The sequence below is a fragment of the Echinops telfairi genome, unplaced genomic scaffold (genome assembly GCF_000313985.2).
Source record: "Echinops telfairi isolate 266 unplaced genomic scaffold, ASM31398v2 ScPeMD7_7475;HRSCAF=8513, whole genome shotgun sequence".
NCBI classification, from domain to species: Eukaryota; Metazoa; Chordata; class Mammalia; order Afrosoricida; family Tenrecidae; genus Echinops; species Echinops telfairi.
Genome location: NW_022111379.1, coordinates 1,618,094 through 1,631,496, shown reverse-complemented (window position 1 = coordinate 1,631,496; position 13,403 = coordinate 1,618,094). Strand labels below are relative to the sequence as shown.

The 13,403-nt window shown below is 41.2% G+C and overlaps 1 protein-coding gene and 1 non-coding gene across 2 annotated transcripts in view; both read left to right on the top strand.

Annotated features, from left to right (window-relative positions):
* Positions 1-12,270, top strand: part of TIPIN (TIMELESS interacting protein) — a 17,329-nt gene extending 5,059 nt beyond the window's left edge. The window contains exons 5-8 of the mRNA XM_004718088.3: positions 1,982-2,104; positions 3,520-3,583; positions 9,147-9,353; positions 11,670-12,270. Coding sequence (XP_004718145.2) covers positions 1,982-2,104; positions 3,520-3,583; positions 9,147-9,353; positions 11,670-11,818 — 543 coding nt within the window. The 3' untranslated portion in view covers positions 11,819-12,270. The remainder of the gene's footprint in view (positions 1-1,981; positions 2,105-3,519; positions 3,584-9,146; positions 9,354-11,669) is intronic.
* Positions 4,008-4,142, top strand: LOC115867912. Its single transcript, XR_004045313.1, has one exon. It is a non-coding gene; the product is annotated as a small Cajal body-specific RNA 14 (non-coding RNA).
* Positions 12,271-13,403: the final 1,133 nt, after the last annotated feature.

Below are 13,403 nucleotides of genomic sequence, written 5' to 3'. Positions count from 1 at the left end.
CACCCACCCTTCTGCTGCCCGTCCCCCAGAGAGGAGGTTATATGTAGCTCCCTGTGATCCATTCCCCCATGTAGTTTATAATTTTTAGAGGGATACATTTTGCCTAACCTGGGAGAGGTGTAAGCTTCACAAGGGCCAGCACTCTCTCTGCTTGCATTAACCGCTACACGTTCCCAAGGTTTGGTTTACAGACAGCAGTAAAGTTCTGTTGAAAAAGAAGATATGTAAGGACTGTTGATTCTTGTGCAAATGTATACTTCAAAATCCTTTGAGTCACACAGTTGTTTGTTTTTTTTTTGCGTATAATCTTTTTATAGACTGTGACCATTTATGAACTGTTTTCACAAATAGTCTCCTTTAATTATCAACCTTGTTGGTAGGTGTTGATTTGATTATCTAGTTAAGGAAACCGATTTTGAGTTTTAAGTGTCTGGTGCTAAGTGTCAGATAGAACAAGGTGTGGTATGAGGACAGTTCAGTAGAAGAGGCTGGAGGCGCAGATAGTGTTGAGGAAGCTGTAATTGGCATGGCGTGAGGCAGCTGTAGAGAGATGTACAACCTACAGGACTCATAGGTGATTGGAAAACAAGAGGACAAGTTAAAACTAACTCTGAGATTTCAAACCTAAGGGGCTGTAAAATCTTGGTACATTTGATCAGCTTTGTTGGAGAGGAAGAATATAAACCTCTATTTTTTGTCACAAAAGCTAAACATAAATCAGTGTATCTTAAAAGCCATAACTAAATTAAAGAATTCATTGCCTCTTTTGCAATTTTTAGGTACTCATGATGAATTGGTACTTTGAATTTCTAAAGTCTTGATCATGTTCATAATAAATCCACTACATAATGAACATTATTTTGTGTACCTGCTTGTTTCCTCCCTGGGTCAGAATGCCGTAGGTAACGGACTGTGTTGCTGGTCAGCGAGCACTGGGCCCTTGTTTATGTGACAGCGAGGACTGCACTGTTTTGAACTGGCCCTAGAGAATATGCACAACAAAACATCACCAATGCACCAGTGTCCACATGTTCAGGTGGTGGCACCGGTCTCTGCTTTTCCAAGTTATTTCACCGCCATAAGCATGAGCTCGTTGCCGCTTAAGCTTCTCTATTAACCTTTCCAGTTTTGTGTTGTCAATTTGTTTACATACCTGATTTCTTTAAAAGAGCACAATGCTGAAGGCGGATATTCTTTTTTTGTTTTTTTATGGCAGTTATTCTTTACTTACTAGGTAAGCTATTTATTTGTGCTTAGCGATAACTTCAGGGGATAGTTTCAGCTTAAGGTTGAAAGATTATCTCAGAGCAGTGATTTCTGAAGTGTGGGGCTGGGGGGCAGATGTCACCCAGCCTTGGGGGCAGAGTCTGCTCTTAAACACTTAGTTTAAAATGCGCTGAAGTGAATGAAATGCTACACAGGAAAGTGGAATGTAGCTTTTCTTTATTAAGTGCAAGCTTTCGTTTTTTTTAACAGGGTTTTAGTACTGATTGCGATTTAAAATGCAGAGGAATGATGTCTGAAAATGGCGACAGTTCTTTGCTGCTCTTGGGTACTTGCCCTTGAGATTTGCATCGATTACTGAAGTCTCAAGGCTTTCTTTATGTGTGGTTTAGGGGTCTGCCATTGCATTTAGTTATTCCTTACAGGTATCGGGCAGTTTATTGAAGCTTAGTGTGGATTTTATAATGCAGCCCTAAAAAGACATCTATGATTATCTTTTAACTTTTTATTAATGTTTTCAAGCAGATTTTCCCCAATTAGAAGACACATGTGTGTGTCTCCAGTGTTCTTTAGATGATGGTCTTCTAAGCTTTTACCAAGATTTTCTTATTAACGTTCCATGTAAAAATTTCTCAAACTTGTAAATAGTGAACAACTCCTGTGACTTTGGTGTAGTTCTGTTCACTTCTAAAGTTTGCTGACAGGGTCGGTTGTGGGAAAAAGTCTTCAGTTTATCATTTTTATTTTTATGTGCCAGGCTGAAGACTTGAAGAAGCTAATCAGACACATGGAGCACTGGGCACATAGGCTATTCCCTAAACTGCAATTTGAGGATTTTGTTGACAGAGTTGAATACCTGGGGAATAAAAAGGAAGTTCAGGTAAGTGTTGAGGTCATTATGAATTTCATTCACAATGCTACGTACAAGGGTAGATATAGCCAGAGTTTAGACAGAATGGCACTGTAATGCCTGCTAACTTTGTAAAGTGCAAGAAATATCTGATTGTGCTTTGGAGATTTTAGAGTTACAGGAATACCCAGTAAAGATCCTTGATAGGTGATTTTCTTTTCTTTTTTGAAAACCCTTTTAAATAGCTGTGTGTGGGACCAGCCTCCCTACAACAGAATGGGTCTATGGGCGGGGTGGGGTGGTTGTGTAATTGAGGGGAAAGTTAAAGAGACATCCGGCAAGATACAGCATGCAAGGGCTCAGGTCGGAGCAGAGAGTCATGTAATCTCAGGCATGCAGGCCAAGGTAAGTATATACGTAACAGGAAGGGGTTGTACAATAGGCATACTCCTAACAGGAGGGGGATGAACTAGAATTGGACATGCAATAGGAAGGGATGGCTCCAGTGGCACACACGTGACAGGAAGGTAAGGTGTACACGTAACAAGATAGGCCGGCTCTAGAGTCAAGATGGCAGCCTAACCGTGGTCTTCTGAGTTGGCTTGACCTTAGGTGTCTGGGCTTTCCTGGGAAACAGTCCATTATCCTTATCAGAAGGAAGTGGCACAGACAATAGGGTCTGATGGCCTTAGATGGCTGACAACCTTCAGGTAGATAACCTTCAAGCAGTTGACCTCCATGTGGGTAGTCAGTGACCAAGTGTTTGCAAACAGCACCTTAGATTTGGCATTATTATGGGGGGACATTGTGGGGGATAACTTTTACTTAGGAGAATGTGAGGGGGCGCATCTCCAACCCACGAACGTGAAGGTTCCCTCCACGGGAGCCTTGACCTCCCAAACTCCTTAACATGTGAATGTTGAGAGTTTGCCTACATACCCTTCTTCCAGTTCTGTTTCCCACAGCTGTGTGAAGTTTTCATTTTTAAATCACTCTTCATAGATAAAAGTAAGTGTAATAGATAGGTAAAATTTAAAGAATAAGTTTGTGGGTTTTTAAAAAAATCATTTTATTGGGGGCTCATAACATTCCATACATCAATTGTATCAAGCTTATTAGTATATATGTTGTCATCATTTTCTGAATTTTTACTTTGTATTTGAGCCTTTGGTATCAGGCCCTCCCTGTGACCTCTTGATAAGTTATAAATTATTATTATTTTATTCATATTTTACATTGACTGCTATCTCCCTTCACCCACGTTTCTGTTGTTCATCCCCTGCGGGGCGGGGTGTGTGTGTGTGTGTGTGTGTGTGTGTATGCATCAATCATTGTGATTGATTCTCAAGAATAAGTATTTTGAAACATGAGAAAATGGCCATTTCCTAGCCCCGTATTATTATGGGCAAAAATGCAAATATCTTTTTTTTCTTTTAAATTTTCAGACCTGTTTAAAACGAATCCGACTTGATCTCCCTATTGTACATGAAGATTTTATTAGCAGTAAAGGTAAGTTGTAGAGGTTAACCTGATAGAATCATTTTGCTTTTAGGTATGATCTCGTTGGTAGGCAGTCTTCCTGGTTTTGAGTATATAATTAAAAGTACAGTAAATGACAGACTAGGAATGAGTTAGAATGCTTTGGTACATCTAGAATGTTAAGTATGAAATTTGTTTCTTTTTTGAAATTTGTTTCTTAAGTACTTGGTTTACAATGCCATTAGAGATCTTGTAAAAATAAATTTAGCCTTAGAATGTGAGCTTTTGGAGGACTCTGGTGATCTATTGATCCTTTATAATGGCCAATTGATCCTATTTCTATTGATCGTTTATAGAAAAGTACCTTTGGGAAATTAGGCAGCATAATTTGATGATGAAAAGTGTATGTTTCGCCCAGTGGAACCCTGGGACAGAGAGCTCGAGTGAGACCTCAGTGACTGGTCCTGGTATTGATTGCCTTGTCACTTGTACAGTGCAACCGTGGAGAGTCACTCACATCGAAACACGTGGTTCCTGCCGACAGGGTCTGTATAGTGATCAGATTTTCTGTGCGATGGTTCCATACATATTTGTGTGTGTGTGTTAGTGTGTGGTGTGTGTGAACTCGTAAAAGATGTGGTAGAAAATAGTTACTTGAAAGTATTTATTGAAGATAGCAAGATTCTACATATAGACTCTTCCAAAGTTTATAACCTGCATTTGAAAGCATATGAAGGAAGGCAATGAAATAATTTAGAGTTTAAATTTTTTTTAAGATACGGTGTGTATGTAGTGATGGCACTGGATTTGATATATTAAAAGGATTTATACCTATTCATGTATTAACATGGTCACATTCCAAAGACCAGGCCCTTATGTGAAAACCAGTGTTAGGTGGGAATGGAGGATGACTACATCATGACTTGACTGCCAATTTATATCATTATACTAGGGTCAGGTGACCAGATTTTAACATTGGTAAAGCGGGACACCATTGATAAAACTTATCCTGGCGAAATAGCCACATGGCAGCCAAAAAATGCCCTAGCTTGTCGTGCATTCTTTCCAAATATCGGGACTTTTTAAAAACGCCACAGGACGTGGGAAAAATTGTTTAAAATTGGGACTGTCCCACCAAAAGTGGGACGTCTGGTCATGTTATACTGATGGGGGAGGTACCTAAAAAACCCCTGGAATTACCCTCTTCCCCCAATGCTGTGTATTTAAATTTTTTTTACAAAACAACCTTTTCACCTTCAAAGTACTCTCCATTACACTTAATACGTTTTTCAAACTCATATGTTTGGATGGCTGACAGCACCGTCCTTATTTTTTTCCGCCTCTTCCACGGCATCAAATTGCTGTCCTTTCATCACCTTCATTTGTGGAAGCAAAAAGAAGTCAAATGGAGCGAGTGCAGGTGAGTGGTGAGTAAGGTGCATGGGGCAAGAGAGAGGCATGCTAGTTTTTGCCCCAAACTGGCTCACTGCGATGGCTCATAAGCAGGTGCATTGTCGCAGTGGCAACACTAGTTCCCCCGTCGGCCACAGATCAGGCCTTTTTTTTTTTGGTTGCACACTGTTATGCAATCTTTCCAGAACCTCTAAATAGAAAGCTTGGGTGGAGCGAACTCCAAATGCACTGAGTCGACATTTTCATCCTTTTGGGAAGTTGACGTCCAGACGAGGTTTGTCATCAATGGACATTTCACCTCTTTTGAAACGAGAAAACCACTAATATACTTGAGTTTTTCCCATAACGCTGTCCTTGTATGTTGTGTTCAACATCACAACAGTTTCTGCAGCATTTTTCCTGAGCAGGAAACAAAATTTCACAGCTGCATGCTGTTCTCTTAAATTGGCTATCACAAAAATGAGGTTTGAGTGGAAGCTGCTTTTACAAAAAATTTCATTGTGACCAGAGAGAACCTTCCCAGCCACTGAGTGCACTAACAGAGTGAGTGGCTCGATGCTTGCTTAGCAAGGGCGGCGGGGGGCAGGCAGGGACTACAAAAGCTCCACCCAGGGGAGCTTTTATCTGGTTGTTGTTTTTTTGTGGGGGTGCCCCTGCATATATCTATTAAACCACTGAGAATCATGGGCCAGCCAAGTTCAGAGATAACCTTGGCCATCACAGGTAGCGTTCCTTATTGCCACATGCATGTCATTACTGTGCAAAATAGTCAGATAGTGGATAATTCACTATTGATTATAAACGTGGAATGTCAGTTAATGAGATAGTTAATATGTGAGAGTAGGTGTACTTATTACTGTGCAAATGTCCACAGCATAACCACTTGGTGAGTTTATTAACAACATTTTTGAGCTGCCTACTCTAATACAGGTTTAGGGGTAAAGGTGAATAAGATCAGGACCCTTCTGAGGTTAACAGACCAGAGAGAGGCAGACATACATCTCCAGTAGTCTAGTGATGCTTAATTAAAAAGTATGAATTGGGCACAAGATGGGGTGTAAAAGAGCATTCATTGTTAATTTTACCTAGCAGCCAGTTGACTAAGTTGTGTCCCTCGTGAACACTAGAGTAGAGCAGTGCTGGAGGGACAGGGAAGCTTCACAGAAGAGAGAACTTCAGCCCTTTGGTGAGTTGTGGAGGTCTGGCAGAGAGGGTGTGGGTTAGAGAGAGCAGCTTGTGCGGTGGCATCAGTTAGCAGGCCATTCTGGGGGAGTAGAAGCAGTTACAATAGACTTGTGTCCCAGAGCTCTTCTTTCTTGAAGCTATCTCCTTTATATCAGGCACCATAACAGCACAATGGTTTCTTTTTATTATTATTAATACAGTATTTCTTTGTCTCCCCTCTGTCAAACCCTGAGCCAATGACTTTCCCCAGGCTGCCCGGGGAGGTGCAGGGAAAGGCACAAAAGGGCCAACGAAAGGCCTGGCAGAGAACTACGGGAGGTGGAGACCCTCCTTCACATGGGGAAGAGGATGAGGGAAGGCCGCCATCAGGCAAAAAAGCCGCAGGGCCTCCGCAAGGGCAGAGCCCAGGACTGCGAAGAAGAGCTGCTGCTTCCAAGAAGGGATCCTGGCATAACCGATGAGGCTCCCAAAACACAGTTCCAACTGTGGCAGCCCCGGCCCCGATGAATTTGGCGGCTGTGATCTTTGAGATGGAGCTGGTTTGGAAGCTGCGACTGGGGACAAGTGAGGTCCGCAAACGTGGGCTGTCAAGCTGCTGAAGCTCCTCTCTCAGTGTCTCAGGCTGTACCAGCACAGACCTGGTCGGCTCAGCAGCAGGGAGTGCTCCCGCCCAGGGAGGGTGGGGATTGGCGCAGGCGTACATTTTCAGGGGCTGAGGGGCAGTGGCCAGCGGCTCCTAGTGCAGAGAAGACAGAGGGGTGGTGTTTTTTAAATTTATTTTTAAGCACACATATAGTGTACATTTTTTATTTTTGCTAAAAACAATGCAGTTTTCTGTTGAATACTTTTTTCCCCCCTCAGAAATTTCGGGTTAAATGTTTATTGGAAAAGAGTGATTTGAAGGTCTGGTGATAGATTCATGCGCCCCCACCCTGCAAACCAAGTGGTTTACATGTAAAGCATCTGGGACTTTCATTTTGTTTTGTTTTTTAAATTATGTTTCTTTTTTTTAAACACTTTATTGAGGGTTCTTACAGTTCTTGTTACAATCCATACATCAGTTGTACCAAGTACGTTTGTACGTGGTCTAGCCAGATTTGTATGGTAGAATTGGGATCATGATAGTGGGTGGGGAGAAAGCATTTAGGAACTAGAGGAAAGTTGTATGTTTCATCATTGCTACACTGCACCCTGTCTGGCTCATCTCCTCCCCGCGACCTTTCCGTAAGGGGATGTCCAATTGCCTACAGATGGGCTTTGAGTCTCCACCCCTTACTCCCCCTCATTCACAATGATATGATTTTTTGTTCTGATGATGCCTGATCCCTAATCCTTTCGACATCTTGTGATCACACACACGCTATCTCATTTGATAGCCAGACACTATCTCATTTGATAGCCAGGGCACCATCAGCTTTCTTCACCACATTTGCTTACATGCCTTGTCTTCAGTGATCGTATCAGGAAGATCAGCATATAGTGATAAGATTTTTTGTTCTTTGATGCCTGATAACTGATCCCTTCGACATCTCGTGAGCACGCAGGCTGGCATGCTTCTTCTATGTGGGTTTTGTTGCTTCTGAGCTAGATGGCCGCTTGTTTACCTTCAAACCTTTAAGATCCCAGATGCTATCTTTCACCACATCATAGAATGCCAGTTTAATAGAGCCAAGTATTCTTGCATTGAGGGGGTACTTGAGTGGAGGCCCAATGTGGGACTTTAATTTTCATAGTTAATGGTTGGAATTTTGTTTGTATACTAGCAAGTTTTCATCTCTACTTTCAGTCCCCCTGCTACCACAAAATAATCATTTTGTTGCATTTTTATATTTAAGACAAATGCAGTTAATATCACCCACCTGTATTAAAAACCTTGCAATGACGCGTTTCATTAGACTCAGAAGTCCCAATCCTAATGCCCTCCTTTCACCTGTGCTCTTGCCCCTGGCCTCTGACCAGCTCTGACCCAAGGTCAGCAGTTCAAACCCACCAGGTATTCCATGGGAGAAAGATGAGGCTGTCTGCTCCTACAAAGATTCATTGTCTCAGAAACCCTATACCAGGCATTGTGAATCGCCGTAGACTTGATGAGAGTGTGCTTGGAGGGTTGCCCTTACATTTAAAATCAGGACTGACACAGAGGGACTGTCCTTGTCCATACTGCAGTTACTGCCTTTTCAGCTATTCAGAATGAACACTGGCAGCCCCACAGTTCAGAAGGAAATATAGTCTGGCCATCACTAACGCTGTCAGTTCAGCACATTTGAAATTACAACTATTTCTAAATGTGCAATTAAATAAATTGACCAATACTATCGAGTTTAAGACAAAACCCCACAAAATGCCACTAGGGCTCCTTAAATGAAAGGTGAAGCTTAATTTTTCACAATACTTAAAATATAAATGAAAACCCTAGTACTTCCTTTCTAAATCACTGGATCATTGTGGGGCATCCCTGCTTTGTGATACCTGGTGGTCAGGGCTCTAGGTTTGTTAAGACAATGTAGAGAACACTGAATTTTTAAAAATTACTTGGAAATATGTCCACAGACTTCTAAATTTCTTTTCCTTTTTTGTTTGTGTCCCATAAAAGAAAATAGCCTATCTAAAGTAATTATTGTGTACCATAGATAATATGGCAAGCTATTAAAATATATTGGTTTAAAAAACAATTATGGTTGTTGTTCTTCACACTCAAAAATGTAAAAAATGTTAGCCCAAGAATAAAATATTTCTAATCATAACCAAGAATGTTCTCTTTCATGCATATTTCTATTTGAAGTATTTCCATTTAACTTAAAGTGCCTCTTTAAAGTGATTAAGTAGCCCTTATTTGAACCAACCATGTATTCCTAACATTCCCACACTTCACAGATAGCTTCATCAGTTCTGACATCTTGCAACTTGAAATTGATTTTTTTAATCAATTTTTAATAGCCCCTGGAATCTAATCATACCGATACATATTAACTGACTTTCCCCCTTTTTACTACAGATGAAGTAGGGGAAAATAGCGACCATGATGTGTCTACCACTGAATTAGATCCTTTTATGACGAGCTCATCTGAAAGTGAGAGGTTTGCTTCGGAGCCAAGGAGAAGCCTAACCGTAGAGGAGCGACAAAGAATGGAGAGAAATCAGCGGCTGGCCTTGGAGAGAAGACAGGCAAAGCTACTGAGCAACAGCCAGCCCCTGGGCAATGGTAAAGTTGATGCCTGATTTGCGAGTTTCTTTTAATATTCTGGGGGCATGTGAGAAACTTAAGCTTCCCTACCATTCCCGCCAAGTAAAATACCCTTAGGACTAGAAAAAAACTAAAACAGTGTATCAAGTTTATACATAAAATTTGAGAAAGTGTGTGTGTGTGTTTAGCTGTTTAGATCCACAAAGACCAGTAAGACCAATAAGATTTTTTTTCCTTCTGGATAACTACCTCTTAAAAGTTATTTTAATCATTGAAATTCATTCTAGATACATAAAAAATGTATTCCTAACTCTTTAAAGCATATGACACACTGCCGTCTTTAGCATCCTAATTGTAAATGTTAATTACTGTGGCACTGCCCTAAACATATAAAATGCCTTCTCCACCCACTGAGGGTTTTCGCGGCATTGACGCTGTGTGCTGAGACGCTTTTCCTTTGCGTTATGTCCTTTCCAGTGTGGGCTCTCACTTTCGGGGTTGGTTCGTTTGCTTGTCAGTAACATTCTTTGCCCTTTGGAAAACTGCCCTAGAGTTAATGTTTAAGACTGAGTTTGTAAACCGACTGTAAAAATAATTATCAATTGGTATTGGATTAAGTCAGTGGTTCTCAACCTGTGGGTTGCTACCCCTTTGGGGGGGTCAAACAGCCCTTTCACAGGGGTTGCCCGATTCATAACAGCAAAGTTACAGTGATGAAGTTGCAGTGAAAATAATGTTATGGTTGGGGGGTCACCACAGCATGAGGAACTGTATGACAGGGTTAGGAGGTGGAGAACCACTGGATCAGGTGGACGAGATTGCATGGAGCGAAAGGGAAAGTCAAGGAGTATTGCCACTAGGGATCCAGTTAACGTATACACGAGTTTATCCATAACCTATGTTAACACGTCTCTGGAATCTGGACAGTCGCAGACGAAGTCTCCCCAGGAATAACTTGTCTTTGTCTTGTTAGAGTCCCCTGAAAAAGTTCACTTAAAACGGTGGCTTCGTAAAGGAGAATCTTCTGGGCCAGTTAAATTCAAGACAAGTCAGCTTAGAAGGTTATGGTTGACTTTTGGGGGGTAATTTCATGGGGGGAATCTTGTTCAACTTCTTTGAAGGACAAAGGACAGTCACGGGCTTGTTAGGAAGAAGCTTCTGATATATTGAAAACTGCCTTGGTGAGAACAGGACAGGAAAGTTGCTCTGAGAAATTTTTCCATCACAACCGTGCACCGGAGGGCTGTCTGAGGAGAATTTCATTGGGAAGCTTCCCTCCATCCACCCACAGCCTTGATGTTGCCTCTTCAGACGTTTGTTCCCCACACCCAGTATTTATAAGGAACATGATTTGAGTCCCTCCAGAGTGCCATCCGGGAGTCGGGGTGCCATAGTGAGTTGTGTGTACATTACCACCAGCCTCGTAGGGAGCACGGTGAGGCTTTCTGCCTCAGTCAAGAGTGGCGGCTCACACCCACAGGGGCAGTTTTACACCGTAATCCGCTCCGCTCCATGGCAGTGAGTAAGGGAGAATGCCCTAAGTGCCGTTTTTGGTGTGATGCAAAGTGGAGAGCACTTTACATTTGAACACTCCCTTCAGAAGTGTGTTGTTCTAGATGGGAGATATATCAAGGAACAATAACGTCACATTTTGATATTTTTGCTTAATAGAGGGTTTAATGATTGTGTAGCAATACTTTTTGACACCTCATTTTAAGTGACTTGCTGTGTTAAATGTCTCACCTAATAAAATTCTCAGGTGAAAATATTCAATGACCTATGATTTAAAAAAAATTTTTAAGTGAACTTAATTTGTCAGATATGTCAACTTAATATGTCAAAAATCACAAAGACGTGACCCTTAAAGACATGACTCTTTGGAGTGGCTTCTTAAGCTGCTGTCTTCATAGGATGGATACCTGGCAAGAATTAAGGCTCATCTATTAATGGTGTATGACTTTAAAATGTGCCCAAATGGACACAGATATCTTAAATTTTCTTTACTGGTTGATAATTTTGATACACAACTAAGTGCATTTGTTTTTAAGAAAATTTTTAAAAAATTATTATTACTAGACTACCCTTTTAGTACTTCTGATTTTGGATGAAGTGTTAAAATTTGATTATGATTCTAGGGTATCCTTCAAGACCCATTTTCATTTTTAAATGGACTTTACATTTATGAAAATGAGTCTTTAGAAGACAGTGGTCATAGATAACATTAAGTGAGCACAGATTTCACTTCCATTGACCTTGTGGAGGTGCTTGTATGTGTCAGGTGTGGTGGGAGCAGTTCTGTTAATGAGACATAATGAGGAGGATCCTTTCTTTCAGACTTGCTCATGGATACACCGGAGGCACCTACTGAGGAGGTTAATACAAATGAAGATCAAACAGAGGGGTCAAGTGGACTGAATGAAGACACTACAGAAAACCCACATAATGATGCTGCCGGTACTATAAATGCTGAGGATGAACTATAGTGTGAGAAAACGCGACTGGAACAATGTCTTTCAATGCTACACCCAGAAATGTTTGCCAAAGTGGGGCAGACCTCAGATTAGAAGGGAAGCCTCTTCGCTTCTTGTCACCCAGGTCTGGGGTTTGCTGTGTACAAATGATCTCCTTTGAGTGAATGTCACCTGGGTAAATTTTGGTTTCAGGTTTCTGTTTAAAACCTGGCATTTATTTTGGTCGCGTGTCACTTTCTGACAAACTGATTAAGTCTTATTTATTCTCTTTAGCGTTTACTTTTTACATAGATCATTGGGACTTAAAAAAAATGATAGTTAATAAACAGTTTCTGCTGCTAATGTAGCATTGAAGGCATTGTTTTCAATTAACTTAGTACTGTTTTAAGATGTAACTAGATAATGAATATTCTGTTTTTTTGAAAGCAAAAGTGATTTTATAAACTATCTATAGACTTTGTGAATATTTCTTATCACTGCATAGAACGCCACTTTACACCTTTAATGTTTCAGGTTTTCGTGTATTTAAATGGATGTATTTTGTGGAGATACTTTATTTTTTAAACGGTCACATAAACTCAGAAAATGCCTGGCCTGTGTAAATGCTAAACAGAATTTCAAAGACAGGGGCACTACTCTCTCCAACTTTGCAGTGTCATGATAAATACAGAGTAGGTAGGGAAGAATCACAGATGAGTCCTTTCTGTTGGTAGAGGAAATTCCTAGTACTGGGATGAACATGTACAATAGAGATGAAGATTTAGGAACTCAGGAAGATTCAGGAATGGCTCGAGGTGCTAGGGGGGCTGGATAGGCTCCCAGAGCTGTTTAAGTTGGTGGAGGGGAACAATTACAGAACAGAAAGCACCTGGTTGAGAACCAAGTTTTTTTTTAAAAAAGGTCTGCTTCTTGGCAAGAGCTTTCCAGTTAAGCAGAGGTGGGTTTGATTAAACTAGTTTTTAAAATCTAGATTGGGAAGAAAGATACCTTTTGTGAAAAACACTAGTGTTTGTTTAAAAAAACCTAGTGTCTCCTTGGCTGGAGTAGGGATGGGCAGGCATTAAGGTGGTTTGATTGATAAGCTAGGAAGAGAATGAATGGAGGTGAGCCCATGGACTTGCTGGGAACTGCCCTGGTGTTGAGCCAAGAGGCCTTGTGCAGGGTCCTGGCTTTTTGCTGCCCAGAAGGACCAGCTAGGAAATGGGAGTGCAGCCTCTAGGCATCACCAATGGCTAGGAAACTGTTTGACATTCTGCTTCTCCAGATTGTTTGAGTTTGCCTACCCTCAAGAACTGGAATAGATGGGATGGCTAGACAAAAGGGCGAAGGCTACTGTCCAGTGGTAGGATTATTGACAAATGAAGCATTTTCCACAAGAGGAAGGCATACGCTGTGGGTCTCTTGTCTCATCCATGGAGCACTCAGGAAAACAGGAGATTTGAGAGAGACCCTCATCCTTGTATCCAGCTACCCATGCCTTATGTCCACTGGTGTTGGGGGGGAGGGGAGGCCTCAAGTCAAATATGAACTACTTTTAAATGTGGATACGTAGACAGGATTCAGTCCTATTGTCTGAAAGATAACCAAACATGAATTC